Source organism: Papio anubis, chromosome 19, assembly GCF_008728515.1.
Source record: "Papio anubis isolate 15944 chromosome 19, Panubis1.0, whole genome shotgun sequence".
NCBI classification, from domain to species: domain Eukaryota; kingdom Metazoa; phylum Chordata; class Mammalia; order Primates; family Cercopithecidae; genus Papio; species Papio anubis.
The window spans coordinates 66282616-66300303 of NC_044994.1; the positions used below are offsets into that span (position 1 = coordinate 66282616).

At 42.0% G+C, this 17688-nt stretch overlaps 1 protein-coding gene across 2 annotated transcripts in view; it reads right to left on the minus strand.

Annotated features, from left to right (window-relative positions):
• FBXO15 (F-box protein 15) overlaps positions 1-17303 on the minus strand; it is a 77200-nt gene extending 59897 nt beyond the window's left edge. For both annotated transcript variants that reach the window (XM_009192909.3, XM_003914480.4), the window contains exons 1-3: positions 17094-17303; positions 9636-9746; positions 5232-5336 (exon numbers count right to left, since the gene is read on the minus strand). In XM_009192909.3, the coding sequence (XP_009191173.1) occupies positions 5232-5336; positions 9636-9746; positions 17094-17209 (332 nt within the window). In that variant the 5' untranslated portion in view covers positions 17210-17303. The remainder of the gene's footprint in view (positions 1-5231; positions 5337-9635; positions 9747-17093) is intronic.
• Between the last annotated feature and the right edge of the window lie 385 nt (positions 17304-17688).

Here is a 17688-nt window from a genome sequence, read left to right on the forward strand (position 1 = left end):
GAATAAGTCAAGCTGAATATTTACAGTTGAACGTTCATCTGTTAAAGTGAGTTGCAGTTTCAGATTTAGTGTTTTAAATTCAACACCACCAAAAACACCACCAAAAACCACTGCCTCTTATATCAGTAATGGAATAGGAAATCTAGTATTTTAAAAGTAACAGAAAGTATATGTAATATGATTCTTGTTTTTAAATATATACATGCTTTTTAAAAAATCAGAAAGGATGTATGTACACACACCAAGAAATTTCAATAGGGAACATTGGAATTGTACATTCTTTTTGCTATTTTTTAACTTTCAACAAGGAATAGGCTTTCACAAAGAGAAAAAAAAGTGAAGATTTTTAATGGTAACAACTAAACAATAGTTAACATTAAGTTTTTTCAACACTTACTATGTGTCAAGCATTGTTTAACCACTTTATGTATTATACATTACTCATTTATTCCTCACAAAGAAACCAGGAGGTGCTGGTATTCCTGTTCCCACTGCACAGATGCTGTCACTGAGGCTCAGATGCAAGGTGAGCTGGCCCAGGTATGTGCACTCAAGTGTATAGTGAAGCTGGGATCTGAACCATAGCTCACACTGTTATCACCTGGGTTTCACTGCCTCTTCAATCACAAAGAAATGGGTCAAAGAAACTGAATAAGCTCGCCAAATTCAGACAGTCAATAAGCCTCAATCTGGGAATTCAAACTCAGCTCTGGCTCAAAGTCTGTTCCTTCCACTCATCTCTTCTAAGAGGCCGGGAGAAGCCCCACGAGTGGTGGCAGTGAGCTGGCCTGAGGGCTCCTCCCTCTCAGCCAGTACTCTCCACCACCACCAGGAAAGAGAAGGAAGACACGGGGAAAACTGAGTCAGGGATTAAAATCAATTCCTTACCTGAAAGGCAAACTTTGTATTTTAAACATGAATGATTTGCTCATTTATGTCTCCACATTACTACTCAGAGCAGTATGGGATGAAGCAGTCAATGGCCTGGAGGCTGCAGGGAGAAAGCGATTCTCCCACAGAGCGGTGGTCCTGAACTGCAGCAGGACCCCTGGGGATAAGCCTGCGTGCTCTGGGGAGGCAGAACTATTGCCTTAACTGCAGCAGAAAAGGACCATTTCTCAAACACATGACTTCAGAACGCCACCTCCTTGACTCAGACATTACAGGGACTTCCCAACAAATGCAAGCTCACACATAGTCAGACCCTGGTTGAATTCTCTTCCTAGTGTGGGTTTCTCAAGTCATTTCTCACTCTGAAAAATCCGAAAAATCACTTCATGCCCAGCTTTTATATTAAAGTGTCAGTGTTTTCAATTCAGAAATTTCTAGACTTTCCTATGTAAGCAGATAGATGCAATGTGATGATGAGTTGAGTACATTTAAGTAAAGCTGAAACTGTTTCACCAAAATCCTTTGAATAGACACTTTTAAAACTTCCTTTGCATAAAAGCTTGCTTGTGTTTTCTTCACATTTATTTTACTCAGCATTTCACTCTATGTAAGTATTCCTTTAGCAGGACCTTTATGGAGCCTTGAATTCCTCACATCAGCACTATCTAAACAACCTCTGATACTATTTTTACATGTGTTAGCACTTACCAACTGCAAAAACAAACACTGTTGCAGAGATGGGAATCACAGCATAAACTCCACATGAAGCTAGTAACAATAACCACACCTAACATTCCTATGATAAACTATGTTCACACACGATCATATATTACTTACTGTAAATGAACCTAAGTAAAAACATTTTATATTGCAGATGGTTCCCCTTGATTTTTTATAATACACAAATGTTAAGGTTCAGATGCCTTTCACAGTCTCAAAAACCCAAATATATTTACTTCTTGATCCCCAAATGCTCCATCCTGTTAGAAGGCCTAGTCAGATTCAAGGACAAGAGCATATTTATCCAATATAACTACCAACAGGCTCAGGGAAACTCAACCAAGTTGTTTAGAAAATGGGGCCAATTTAATGTTCAGATAAATAGTGTTTGCCAGAGTACATGGCAAATAAAACCCCCTTGTGATAAACCAGATGCCACCTCATCCACACATCCTTGTTATTCCCATGCAGAGACTAGCGCTCATGCAGAAGAGAGTAGCCCCACCGGGATGGGGCACCGGGGAGCCCCCTGCCCTTCAAGCATGTCTGCCCACAAGTCATCAGAGCGTAACTTGCTACACTATGTGTGCTTGCCCTCTCTTCAGAAGCAACGCTTAGAATACACTGTAAACTTTTCAAAAACACGTATTGATTACTCGTTCAGTTATCACACATCCTTTTCTGTAGTCTGACTTCATGATCAGACGTTGACTTTAAGAGTCAGACTATGCCTCTTTAGGTCCTTTAGCAGGACCTAAAAAGTGCAACTCAACTTAGCACAATTAAATATGTCCTTTGAAAAAGAAAAGAAATGTGAGTGCAATTTCATCAGAAGCTCATATTTCCAAACGGCAACTTCCAAGAAAGTGAGGAGGGCACACGAGTAATACTAAAAGTATGCAAAAAACATCACTACAGCTGTGCTCCAAATCTGATTCCAGGGCTGGTTTCTTCACCATGCAGGTGAAGTGAAGAGTGGAGACAGTAAAGAAACATACAATTTATTAGCTTATCTGAAGAGTCTGAATTCTACCGTTAAATAAAGTGAGAACCCCCCAGAATGCTACAGTTTTAGACATTTGGTTGACTCCTTCCTTGAAAAATGCCTTGCTGTGCTTTCTTTTAGTGACCACCTTCATCTCTTATTAGATCATTGTCTTAGTCTCTTTGTGTTGCTACAAAGGAATACTTGAGGCTGGGTAATCTGTAAAGCAAAGAGGTTTATTTGGCTCATAGTTCTGCAGGCTGTACAAGGAGCACGACACCAGCATCTGCCTCTGGTGAAGCCTCAGGAAGCCTCTACACATGGCAGAAAACCAAGGCAAGCCAACTGTGCAGAGATCACATGGCAGAGAGAGAGAAATAGAGTGAGTGAGCAAGAGAGAAGGAAGGGAGGTCTGCCAGGCTCTTTTAAACAACCAGCTCTAGAGCAGGAACTACAAGGAAGGCACCAAGCCATTCAGGAGGGATCTGCTCCCATGACCCAAACGGCTCCCATTAGGCCCCAGTTCCAACACTGGGGATCAAATTTCCACATGAGGCTTGGTAAAACAAATAAATCTCAACTACGTAAACTACAACAATCATTAAGTAAGGGAAATGTAGAAAATGCTCTAATTCCGGCCGGGCGCGGTGGCTCAAGCCTGTAATCCCAGCACTTTGGGAGGCCGAGACGGGCGGATCACGAGGTCAGGAGATCGAGACCATGCTGGCGAACACGGTGAAACCCCGTCTCTACTAAAAAATACAAAAAAAAAAAACTAGCCGGGCGAGGTGGCGGGCGCCTGTAGTCCCAGCTACTCGAGAGGCTGAGGCAGGAGAATGGCAGGAACCCGGGAGGCGGAGCTTGCAGTGAGCTGAGATCTGGCCACAGCACTCCAGCCTGGGTGACAGAGCAAGACTCCGTCTCAAAAAAAAAAAAAGAAAATGCTCTAATTCATTGTGTAACTACTGTGAAGAACATTATTAGTTCATTCTTTGATATGTACGTGTGTGTGTGTGTGTGCGCATGTATTGACATAGACAGACGTACATTCTTCCACACAGGAAACATCTCTTTAAATTAAAAGAAAAATCACCTTTCCAACTAGGGAACAGTGTATGTCCTCTTCAGAGTATGACAGTGGTTGAGGACAGCTTTAATGAGATCTGAGGGCTTACTCTGAGTTCCTCACTTAAGTGGCATACACCTAACATCAAAGATGGACTAGAGTAGTCATTTCAGAACTTGACTATTCATTAGTATGACCTGGAGAATTTTTTATTTATTTATTTATTTATTTTGAGACGGAGTCTCGCTCTGTTGCTCAGGCTGGAATGCAGCGGCGCGATCTCGGCTCACTGCAAGCTCTGCCTCCCGGGTTCACACCATTCTCTTGCCTCAGCCTCCCAAGTCCCGAGTAGCTGGGACTACAGGCGCCCACCACCATGCCCAGCTAATTTTTTATATTTTTAGTAGAGACAGGGTTTCACCATGTTAGCCAGGATGGTCTCTATCTCCTGACCTCATGATCCACTCGCCTTGGCCTCCCAAAGTGTTGGGATTATAGGCGTGAGCCACCGCACCCAACCAGAGAATTTTTTAAATACAGATTTCAAAGCACTAAATTATAATCTCTAGAAATGCAGACTAGGGATGGAAATTTTTTAAACTTTCCCAGGTGGTTCATATGTAGTCTTCTCTGGATGGCATTTGAGAACCACTGCACCAAATGACATTCTTGTCCACCATGTTCCAGGGTTAACTAATATGACAGCCCTCCTTCTGCCATTCTCCATCTCCTTACCTAGTAAACAAAACCACCAGTTAAAACCTGCATTCCCTCTCATCTTGCTGATTTCCCCAGCTGACATGTAGGTTCTATGTAGGAACAATATTTGTCTGATCTTTTGATGCTGAATGAGAGAGGGGCCTAAAAAGCCAGATTTCACCATCTCTCCCTCCAAGATATAATTCTGAGATGCAGGCTAAGATTACAGTGACAAACAGAAGCAGAGGCTTCTCCCCTTCCTTCCTAGATCTGCCCCCTGCAAGCCCAGATGACCACAGGTGAACCCCTCACTTTTGGCTCCCTGCTTCCAAGGGTACAGCCTCCAGGAGAGGACAGTCTTGGCCGCTCTCTGTCCACTTTGCTCTCCCCACAGAGTAAGTTAACTTGATTGGCATGTTTGGGAGGAAAAGCTAAGTACACCTAACTTAGCCTCTTCCTTCTCTTTCTTTAGAATCTGCTTGGCCATCAGCAGAGAGCACTCATTCTCCTCTGCAAACGAAGCGCCAGGATCAAAGCCAGCAGGTCCCTGCAGTGCTGCCTGAGACTCTGTGATTAGGTCTGATTCTGTGGGGAATACAGCCAAGACCTCCTGACAACAGACCTGAAGCTGCATTCTCTAACAGCTACAGCAATAACAAGTTTGATTTTTTTCCATGCAAAGTATATTCATTTTAAGCATATAAATGCAAATATTTGAAAATTTCATAGTTAAAGCATTCGACATTTCCACGTGTGCAAAAATACTCCTGAATTCTCTTAAATTCTTAAAAATGGTTAAAAAGTTACTAATCTTCCTGACTTCCATCAAACTGTCATCAAAACATAACAGAGACTTGGATTTCTGCTTACTTGTCATTGGCTAGATGGTAAAAGCGCCTGCTCACACATCCAGCACACAGCAGGCTCACAGCATCCAAGTAGGAAAATATCTTCAGCAAGATTTCTGAAGGCATTCTGCAAAAACAGAAAAAGGAAAAACAAATCACCAGAGTGGACCAGGGCTTAATCTACAGATTACCCAGAAAACAACTGGCTGCTCATCTGTAAATAGAAGGCCATAGACAGACTCCTCCTGTACAAAAGGCAAACTGTACCCTCATCTTCAATTATTTTCTTTACTGAAATTTTCTGGTTATTCTAATTCTCATAACATAAACCATAAATAGAGTCAAAGGTTGGAAGAGCTAACTTCCTCACATTTTAATCATGTTCACACACTGTGAATCAACAGGCAGAATTTCAGTGTCCCCCATGAAACTATGTATTTTTTTATTATTATTTTTGTAGAGATAGAGTCTTGCTCTGTTACTCAGGCTAGAACGCAGTGGCATGATCAGGGCTCACTGCAGTCCTGAATTCCTGGGCTCCAGCCATTCTCCCACCTTAGCCTCCCCAGCAGCTGGGACTATAGGCACATGCAGCCACGCCTGGCTAATTTTTTGTATTTTTTGTTTCACCATGTTACCACCAAACCTGGACTAAACTACGTATGTTTCTTTAGTGAGATAAAGAGAATCAGAGAACATATTCGTAGGTATTAATAAGAAAAACACAGAATCCCTTTCCCCAGAAAAGTAAGTATAATGGGAAATACCAGCTTATTCCGACCTCGCCCACACCAATCCCAGGCGTCGCCTTCTGAGCACCCTTGGACTTTTGACTGCTTCCTCTGGGGCTTCAAGGAGACACCAAGGGCCATAAATTTTTTCTGAAGTGTCTGTTTTATTTGTATGCCTAAATATGATATTGAGATGTAGTCTCTATACTCCACCTATTTCTATGACCTCAAAATTCTATAAAACACAGTAATAATCTGAAAGTGACTAGAAAGTATCACTAGTGTCAAGAAGTCAGGAGTGTGCCTCTACGAATCTTCAGCAAAAGGGCAGGTGACAAGAGCAAGAGAGCTACCACAGATTGTATCAAGGGTTGGTGGCGGGCAGTTCTAGGGATAAAGGAGTAAGGGGAGAAATCTTTTGTCCAATTTAAAAGGGCTTGCCCATACTGTCTACTTGTGATTGTTATGATTTTAAATTTGTTTCTTTTTCAAGAAAATCAGGTTACAGGTTATCAGTCCCATAATCCTGATAATACTGAGAAGGAATAAAGCAGATTCTCAGAAAAAAGACAGTTAACGCCATGCCTGTTGGATATGTATCACCATGTAAATGTCCCCACTGCTCAAAGCCCCAGCTACAGTTAACCAGAGACATTCTGAGAGTTTAAACAAAAAGCTTTGCTTAAGCATTACTTAGATCAGTCCCCCAAATCAAACCCCTCCCATTCAGAGTCAATAAATTAGATACTTTCAATGAGAAAAAGTCTCTAATGCTAGAGACAGCAAAGTTGCAAGAAAATATTTTTGTGACCATTTGGATTATTCATTGCATATAATTTTCATATTTTGATTTAACTACTTCCCAAAACTTCCTATCTATTATTTTTTAAATCAGTACAATTAAAAAAAAAAAAAAAAAAACAGAGTTGGGCTTAACGACATTTCAGAAAAGTATCCAGCAACTACCAGAATTATTTAACTGGAATAAAATCCCACTCAAGACAGGCATTCAGCAGGTCTTCACCTTCCTCCCCACTGGACTAACCTAATGAAAAGAGGGTTTCCCTGTGTCCTAGCAAAAGGAGAATATCTCTACTTTATAGTTAAGACAGTGGAGATAGAATACCTTCTTAATTATTGTTCAAACAATTTCTTCTAACCTGGTACAATCAATGTTTATACCCATATTGGATTACTTTCTGTTGGATTCTAGTTATTTCACTTTGTATGGGGTAAGGAGAGAGGATGATAGGGAGATAAGGGAAAGGGGAGGTGAGAGGCAGGACCGTTCAAAATGTAGAACAAAGAAACTGCTTTGAACCAACGAGCTTCCCTGAGAATGTTAATCTGTGCATGTTCATTTTCAGTACTGTGGGAATTCAAATGTGAACATGTCCTTGTCCCTGCTTCATATTGTGGATCTATCCCAATATTCCTGTTTTCCTCACTGTCTTCCCCATTCCGATGGAGAACGCTCACTTCCCTGCATCCAAACACCTGTGCTCTAGGTCCTCACGGTTTCCGCACAAGGACCTCAGTCTCTGGTTCCTGCCTCCCTCTTCCACACTGTTGATATGAGCCTCTGAATCACCCCGAATCTCTCATCCTGAAACCACACTCTTCCTTTGCTTCTCCCCACCCTGATCTCTCTGGAGCCACCACCTAATTTCTAGGTTCCCTCGCGCTGCCAAGCTCTGGGAAAGAACAAAAGAAAACAAAACAGTTGTCTACACCTGTTGCCTCCACCTCCATGCCCCCTTTTTTGCTTTTTACATTTCAGTGTGGAATAGAATATACACAAATATGAAAATGAGTGGCCAGCCCCTTCCCTTGCATTCACCTGCAACAGCTCTGAGGGGCCACCATGCCCTGCTGCCTCCTCCCCCTGCCTCCCCAGGCCGCAGGTCACTGACTGCTCTTCTGTTTCAGGCTGTCTCCTCCTCTGCTTCACACACAGCCTCTCCTCAATTTCTTGGACCTCAGGGCTCTTCCCTGGCCTGCTTGGTTGGTTCTCACTGCCCCGGGTCTTCCAAGCTTGCTCCTGAGTCACCTTTGCCTTCCCTTCCCCACCCTTTCCCTAAGCACCTCACCCAGCTCCATGACTGCTGACCCCACCAGGCCTCATCCTGAGCCAGACTGACACATCCATAATCCATCTGGCATCCTCCTTTGAACGCATCCCAGACATCTCAGCTGTAACCAGTCCAAAGTCACCATCACGGCCCTCTCTTCTGCCCCGACCCCACCTCTCTTCCATCTCACCTAACAGCACCTCAATCTGTGCTACTGCTTCAGCCAACAGCTTCGGATTCCTACTTGTCTGTTTCCCCCTCACATCTACATCTAATTCATAAACGAACCATGTCAGCTATGCCTACAAATACATCTGCCACTTGTCTCTGCATCTTCCCTACTTCTAGAGAAGAGAGGTAAATAAGTAAACAAGATAATCTGGGAAATTATATGACATCCACCGTCTTCCCCAGAGCCTGGTAGCCAAGCCTGATGGGCTCCCCCACTCCCACACTGCTCCTGTAGCATCTGGAGCCCCCACCACACCTGTGGTCTCCCCTCACTGGCAAGCTCCTCTCATAGCTCTCGAATCTCAATGTTCAGTTCTCATCTCAAATGCACCTCCTCAAATAAGTCTTTCCTCACCACGCCACCCCATTATTCTGGATTTGGGGATCCATTTGTTTTCTCGACAACAGGTATCCCAACTCACTGTATTTTAAATCTGCCTCCCCGACTAACCATCAGCTTCGTGAGAACATGTGAGGGGCTCACCACTTGTGTCCCAGTACCAAGAACGGTATCTGCTACAGAGCAGGTCCTCAAATATTTAAAGGATGGACTAACCAAATGAATATTTGCTCCGTTTCTCATATCAGATGACTGTAAAACAGCCTATTCCCAGAGCTAGGGTTTTAAGCTGAAATTAATGACCTGAATTAAAAATCCTTTTTGCTTTTTCTTTTTAAAAACACACTGAAATTTGTATACAAATACATACATTGTTAGCTGAGCTAGCTATGATACAGTGTTAAAAGCCCAGAACTTGAAATCAGGCAACTTATATCTGAATCACACAGTTCTGCAATATGCAGACTACGTGGGCCTAGCTTCCCGCAGTGTAAAATGTCTCTGTGATCGTCTCAAGCTTTCAGGCTCCCCACGATGCTTAGCATATAATTGGTGTTCCATAAATGTTACTACAGTACAAATCTATGGACTTCTAAGCATCAATTACAAATAATAATTTTTTAAAGCTTCTGTGGATCTTGGTGCTGAGGGTCACAGTACAGAATCTTGCCATGGCAAATGGGCTCCCAGATATTGAAAGCTGAGAAATGAACAGAGCTCTTAAGCTTTCAGGAAAACATACTTTAATCTTCTTTCTCCTTTTTCAAGGGTCTTTATCAACTCAAAAGTGAATATTTTTGAAGAACATTTTAGTAAAAGGAAAATTCAATTTACTTGTCACTTCTTGAAGTTTCGTTTCATAAAGTTCATCTCATAAGGATAGTGGTGACAGGCCCATGACTCATGAAACGCTCCATGCTGTACTGTCTTCCCACACAATCCTATTCTTAGCAAGCTCAAAATAGCAACTTGGTATATACAGCATCATAACTTTCTCTAATAACCCCATGCCGAGAGGCCCCCAAAAGTGACAGTCTACTTCTGCTACTTACCCATCCAGGAGCCCAGAACGGCAGGAGAAAGGGCTCTCCCAGCGCCGTCCACCTCTGGCATGGCACCTCAGGGCAGCAGAGCCTGCAGAACACTTGACCCCTGGCCCCCTTCTGAAAGTAAATGTTGGAAATTCAAATTATGTAATTATCAAAGGAGGTGAATTATCTATTCCCTTCTACAGAATTCCAAAGGATTCCTAAACTCCAAAGATTACTCATTGAAAAACTCCATTTCTGCAAAGAAAAAAAGGAACGGAGGAAGAAAAGATGGTAAGTAAGGAAGAAAGGGAGGGAGAAGGAAAGAAGAGACAGTGAAACCTTTAGTGTCCTGGTAAGGAAACCCAAAGACCGTACTTACTCTGATGTGCTTTCACCCTAAGGTTTAGAAATATATGCTCTCATTATAGGCTTTCAACATATCAAAGAGGTGCTATCAGATACATTTAACGGAAACAAAAAGGATAAAGTTAGTGTATTGATTGGCCAATTTGGATATAACAGAAACCATTAAAGGTTTTTTTTTTAAAAAAAAACTTGAAATTAGTGAACTAGAACTGTCAACATAATCTACAACTTTTCTGATCTTTGAGGGTTCCAACTCTAGTTTTTGCAGTCATAGACAAATTACCAAATATTCATCCACAAACTTTTACATTTTAACCTCACTGGCCATCTTTGTATTTTAGTGGTACAGAAAACAGTGGTACATCTTAGAATCAATGGTTTTATAGATTCAATGAAATAGCGTAAATATTTTTATGCAGCGAGTTTTTTTCAGAGGTTCCTAAAATAAATTTTATTAAGATCAGTCCTCAAAACCAGTAGTACTCAACAGCACCTTGAGGGAATCCGAAACACCAGAAAATCATGCAGCTCACAGCCTCCATGTCTAGGCAACAGCACACCCGGAGAGTCACGAGTGGTTACACTATTTCTCTAGGAAAGGTTTGGAAGCTTCTGCTTTAAGCAACGTAAAACACACAGGTATTGGTTATTGACGCCCCTCCTTCTAGGTGTGCTATTTGAGAAGTGGCTAAATCCTAGAGGGTACATTACGCATACGCTCAGTTCACCAACACCATTGCTTCAAATACATATTCTGTGCAGTGACAGTTTAACCACCCTCAGTTTTTCATACCACGTTAATTCCCCAGATATATTTGAAAGAACATTCATAGAGGAGGGCAACAATTGGGAGCAAAACAGAGGTGTCCTAAGAACTTGGAAGAAAGCTGAAGTATGAAATCCACACACAACTGGTCTTCACAGAGGATGACCCTCAACTCTAAGCACAACCTATTAGATGACACAAGTGGTGAAAAAGGAGCCCTTGCCCAGGCCTCAGCTGGCCAGGTGATAGTGCGGCCTGGAGCCTACCGCAAGACAGCATCATTATATGCATACGCCAGGAGGCACTCAAAGCACCCACTGGCACCTGCCTGCCCTGCTCAACAGGCACAATTCCCCACATGCTTCCGAGCAGCCGCAGAGTACATTCCTCTTCCCTTTGCAGATCTTTCTCTCTAGAAAAAAGCACAGTAGTTGGTACAGGGAAGGCCCTCCACGAATACTAGTGATCAGCTGCCCCACTGGCATCTCAACAAAGAAGAAGTTGCGTAAGGTAAACTTTTCCAGATCCTGGAAGAGTAAAAATGCACCGAGGAAAAAAATGCTGGCTCCACATGCCTTTCCATTCCAGCTTCAGTAAAAGATGCTTAATGTACTTTTGGTCTTATATGACTTTCTAGCCAATTGTTTTCAATCTGTGCTCTGCAGGGCAGGAAGACAGGGAGAAATGACAGGAAGAAATGCTAATTTGGAAATTTTTGCAATACCCTCCCTTCCTTTAATCAGATAATTCTGCCTGTGTTATGTATCTTTGTACTTCTGTTGGAAATTTTGTTTAAACACAGATTTCCACAGGAGAAAAGCTTAGGCTCCATTAATGTGGTCCTAAAATAGTAATCAGAAGTAAAATATCATTTTCTAATTGCATTCGTTTCCTAAGACTGCCTTCACGAACTGGGTGACTCAGAACAACAGAAATGTATTGTTTCATGTCTTAGTAGCCAGATGTCCAAAACTCACGTTGTCAACAGGACCGCACTCCCTCTGAAGGCTCTAGGGAGGATCATTCCTTTTTCTGGTGGTTGCCAGAAATCCCTGGTATCCCTTAGTTTGTGTCGGCATAACTCCAATCTCTGCCTCCATCTTCACAGAGCAATCTTCCCTCTGGGCATATCTGTCTCTGTGCCTCTTCTTATAAGGATATCATTCATATTGCACTTAGGACTCTCCCTCATCCAGTATGACCTCATCTTAACTAGTTACACCTGCAGAGATCCTATATCCAAATAAAGTCACATCCTGGGGTTCCAGGTGGACACAGATAACTTTTAGAAGGTATAATACACTTTGTTTACTGTCACTAGTCAACACAGTAAACAAATTTGTATACATTCTAAAATTATTTAAAAGCATGACATTTTTAAATGGTTATTATTCTTATAAAGTCTACATAGACTTATGCTACGTATTCAAAGATAAAATATCTACAATTGACAGAGGATTCTAACACTTAAGCTTTGAATAAAGGGAATTTCTATCATTCCTCCATCAAATAATAACAATTCCTATCAGGAGCTCCAAACCTGTAACCCTTCACCCCATGGGAGTGTGGGGCTTGGCTGTACTAGAGTCTGAGTCCACACATCCCCTAAGCATCATATGAATAATTATATGTATATACTTCAAACATAAATATTCTTGCAGTTCATCAAATATAAATTTATTTAAGATATTAAATAAATACCTTATTGAATCAGTAACAGCTTTTTGTCATTATGTATTTTCTCAATAAAATGCCAGAAAAATAAAAACTGTTACCCTAGGCCTTTCCAAGAGAACCAAAGAAAAGTAAATCCATCTGATGGATCAATTTTAATCTAGCAATTGGCAAAAACCAAATAAATGACGATGATTCATGCTGGCTATGTTACAAAGAAATAGGCATCCTCATTTACTACTGGTAAGACAAGACACAGTGGTACAAACGTTATGGAAAGCCAAATCTGATATTGGAAACCGGGATCCTTAAAAAACACATACGCTCTTTTAAGCCAGGAATTAAAATTTCACATCTAGAAATGTGCACAGATAGTTCACTCAAGAATGTCCATCTCAGAGTTGTCTGCACTGGGGGGGGGGAAAAAAAAACTCAGAACAGTATAGGGATTGGTTAAATTGCATGGCCTCCACAGAGTTAACAACCTTTAGTCAATTAAAATATAGATTTTCAACCCAGGTTAAGTGTTTGAATTAGAAATAGGTCCCTGATGTCCTCCAGGTGTCTATATGGTTTGCTCTCTCACTTTCTTCAGCCATTGGCGACAATGTCACCATCTCACTGAGACCTTCCTTGGCTATTTAAACTGCAATCCAGTCCCCACCCCACCCTCTGTCACACACACATGCACTTTGTGCCCTTTCTCTGTTTTTCTCCTTATCACACATCACCATCCATCACTATACATTTTACCTGTCTGTCTTGCTTACTATCGCTGGAACAACATGGGCAGGTATACTGCATGGGTTTGGTCACTGCTGATTGTTCAGCACCCACAATACGCCTGGCATGCAAGCAGCATTCATAAATATCGGCTGAATCACTAACAGTATAACTAACTGAGAAAGCAGGTTATATCAGTAGATACTATTATGTTGGTGCAAAAGTGATTGCGGCTTTTGCCATTACTTTCAGTAGCAAAAACCACAATTGCTTTTGCACCAACCTAATACATAAACTTATTTTCGTATTTCTCTAAGAGGAAACGAAAATATATGCATACAAATAAAAGAGGTCTAGAGAGACCAAGGTTTGCCATTTAATAGATCTGATTCATAGGATTACAAATGTTGTTGGTGAAGGTCTTTTCAAATGGGGAGGATTTAGGGGGCATAACTCCGTGTATTTTCTAATTTTTCTTAGCATATTGAATCCGTAATAAGTTGGGGGATGGGGAGTGTTGTTTTAATTTCAAACCGAAGAGTCACATGCACAAGAAGGCTAGGGAATCACAGTTGGACGGCACAATCCTTGAGATTGGAGCAGTGGTTCTCAAAGGCATTCCTAGCAACAGTACCCCTGCAAAGGAATTGAAACCAGGTCTCCTGAAATCTGGAGGTAGAGTCTGCAGCAAACTCAAAACTTCTTAGAAGTCTCCCAATTGATCTTAAAAATTAAAGCAAACATTGCATTCTACCAAATAATTTATCTGTCTTTGTCCTATCATAAAAATATATTATATTATTTACCAGCTAAATTATTTAACATTTTCCCAAAGCCTTTGTGTTGATTTTGCAGACAAAGAAGATGCTCTACATATCCCCTACCCATTACAACTACTCATTTGAAAAGCACAGTGCCAGGGTGCTTAGATGTTTCAAGAATACATACTGGCTTAATCCACCACCAAGTTCTTACTGAAAATCTTCACTTTTCAGTAAAGTGTGTCCCAAATTTATGAAAGATTACTGCGAAAACATCAATGAAACAAAGTCACCTGTTTTGTATATATGCATATAAAATATATGTAAATAAAATTATCTTAGTAACTTCCTTAAAATCATGCTGTAACTCTCCCCATTCAAAGATAGTTTAAAATAATGATTAAGCAAATAAATCCTGTTTGGTACTAGTTAATTTTTTTAAGTACCAAATCCTTTTCTCTAATCTGAAACCCTAATTCAGTAATGAATGGATATGCCTCTATCTTTGACTAAAACATTGAACAGGGCTTTGTTAGGTCAATTCTACAAATACTTCTTAGTCATACACTGCACAAGGTAATGTGTAAGTGCTTTAAGACACTTCATCCTTTATTTAATTGGAATATGAACGCTATTTTATTACAAACATGTTTTCACACTGTTAAAACGTCAAAGCTTATTTCTTGCTGTTTTGTTTTTTCACAATTAAAATGGATCTCATTGAGTCCCTCATTTCAGTTTAGAAGACTAAGGCTCTAACAAGGCAACTAAAGGGACGTAAGGTCACCATGTAAAAGCAAAGACAGTCTCTGAGAGCCCCATCTCCTTAATGTCCTGTCAGAGCTCTCTTTACCATGTCTTATATAAGATCATACATCTCATCAATGTACCTTTTAACACTATTGAAAACACATTTCTATTTCTCCATAAAATAAACCAACTGCACTTTTCTTTTTTTTCAGACAGAGTCTCACTCTGTCGCCCAGGCTGAAGTGCAGTAGCATGATCTCGGCTCACTGCAAGCTCCTCTTCCCAGGTTCACGCCATTCTCCTGCCTCAGCCTCCCGAGTAGCTGCGACTACAGGTGCCCGCCACCATGCTCGGCTAATTTTTTTTGTATTTTTAGTAGAGACGGGATTTCACTGTGTTAGCCAGGATGGTCTCGATCTCCTGACCTCGTGATCCGCCCGCCTCAGCCTCCCAAAGTGCTGGGATTACAGGTGTGAGCCACCACGCCCGGCCCCAATTGCACATTTTTAAGGGCCACAGAATTAACAAATCAGCAAGTTCCATTTATGTTTCTATACAGATCTGTATGTCTACAAGGTTAAGTGCAGACATACACTGATACATTTAGCAAGATAAATTTAGTTTGAAAATACTTTCTTTCAAGTGATAGGTTTTGTCTGATAGCTTTGAGTAAGTCCAATATTTTAAAAACCTAAAGACTGTGCTTCATTTTAAATATCTGGCAAATCAAATAAATTACACCAGGTACAAATTAAGCCAACTTAATATGCTTTCTGCTACACTTCTTACAGTTTGTGACAGTTATACTTATACACATTTTGTGTTAAAAAGGGAACACTGATTCCTTAACAACATCTAATTTTCCACAGCAAGACATTAAAATAACCACCTGCTTTGACCATAGTCAATCATTCTATTTTTAGCAGCGGACTTTTCTTTACCAAAAATAATGCATACATTTCCAAATCAGCTTGAAATGCAGGTTCCCATTCCAGGCATGATGACAGGCCCTCTAATTATATCAATCCAGGAAATTCACTCAACTTACAAAGGATAAGATTCATCATATAAAAATCATTCTGCTTCCTCCAATAGAGCACTATGTAAAGACTAATTTTAGTAACAGCAGCAAATTTATTAAAAGTTCAAATTTCCTATTTAAATTCCTGCTTTTTCTCCTACATAAAATAATTTTTGCAGGCACTGTCACCATTCTATTTGTGACAAGATTTGTGGTATATCTAGCATTATAGGTATTCAATTAAGAACTATTATCATAGCACTAAGTAACAGGGATGGGCTTCTGAAAACAGTTAAGTGGAAGTAATGGAGACCTAGTGAGGACATAGTTCTGGAGATTCGGGGGGAAAAAAACAAGTAGTTCAACTAGTATGTAACAGACTCCCTTTGTATGCTTAAAACATACACCACTGATTTATTAGAAGGCAAAATATATATGACTTTTCATATTTATAAATCAAGGAGTCTTACAAGCAGAAAGATAATCCTCAAGAATGTAAACCATTCTTAGCATTATCCCTCCATCTGTAAACTAACTGCAGAGATGGGTCCACAGCTAGGGAACAGCTCATGATATAATGAGAGGGATTTCATAAGGTACCATTATGCATGCTGACACTTCTGATGCACTGGATCATTTTACTTTTTCACGCTGAAGATGCTTCTGGAAAGCAGATGCAGCCTCCTGCTCCTTTCCTAAGTCTTCAAAATTGCCTTCTCTCTCACTGTAGGAGAGGACCACGCTTCAGTTCCAGGAAACCCCAAGAGAAATGGAGAGATGAGCCTCTAGGGAGCAGAATAAGAATACCACAGGCTCCTGCATGTAGACAGGAAGACAGGCAGAATGGCACTAGGAGCTGAGCAAGACCTGGTGATGTAGATGGCAACTTGGCCTTGATGTTGGAGGTGCACTAAGTGCTGACCCCCCGCCCGCCAGACCAACCTGCCTGCCAGAGGTATCTGCTTGGGAGATGAGGGTGTAAATTTATAAGGTTTTGATGAGCAGACTCTACTTTCCTAAGTTGTAAGGTCATGAAAAAGACGAAGGGAGATTCTTGGTTACAGAAGAGCGAAAATACGAAGGCAGGGGCGGAGCACACGTGAATCTATGGCACGCATCCCGGAGAAGCGACCTCTTGGACCTGCACCTGTCCTGGCAAGTGAGCGTATCCCCGGCCACAGGCGCCGCGAGAAAGAATATTTCCCCGAGAGGCTACTCTACTTGTGTCACAACTTAGGGAACCCCACATTGCAGGGTAGAAAGGATTTCCTCCAGTCGTTCTTCCAGACCCTTCTCACGTTGAAGAGGGCCGCGGGCCTTATGCCAAGCTGGACGAATAAAATACACGGTGAAGAGAGTGGGGCCGCGCAGTGAGGGGTTTCCCGCCAGCGGACCCCACCCGCAGGCCCTACAGTCACCTGAACCCAAAGGTCCTGGCGCGCCCCCGGGCCGCGCCACCGCCCCTGCTGGGCCCGCGCAGCGTCTGGAGGCCGAGCCAGTGCTGCTGCAAGATCCGACCGCGTCCAGTCGCCATGGAGACGAGTTCACCACAGGACCGCTCAGGGGCTGAAACGAGGAGGGCACGCACCGCCCCCACGCCCGCGCGTCGCCACACCCCCTTTCGCCCATGCGCAAGTTCACAAAGTACCGCTGGCCTGGCGCGTGCGCAGACGGCACCGCGCCAGACAGCCGCTCGCAAAGCGGGGTTCTAGAAACTTCCGGGCCCCGGCTTCCTTCCCCACCCCTACATTCTGCCACCAAGGGCGCTAAGCAAGTCCTCGGATTAACCATTTAGGAAACCGGTGCCTGCTTTGCAGCGGCCTCGTTCATCTCCACTTGCTGGCTCTTTATTGTCCGGCTTTTCTGAAAACACAGTGAAATGCAAAAACGAAATCATTTGCCCACGCGGAATGGAAAAAGACCACAGTCAGAGGGAGTACTTCCCACTGTGCACAGTCCACTCTAGAAGGATAAGGAAAACACGTAGTGTGTAACTGCTAATTTGGCTTTCGC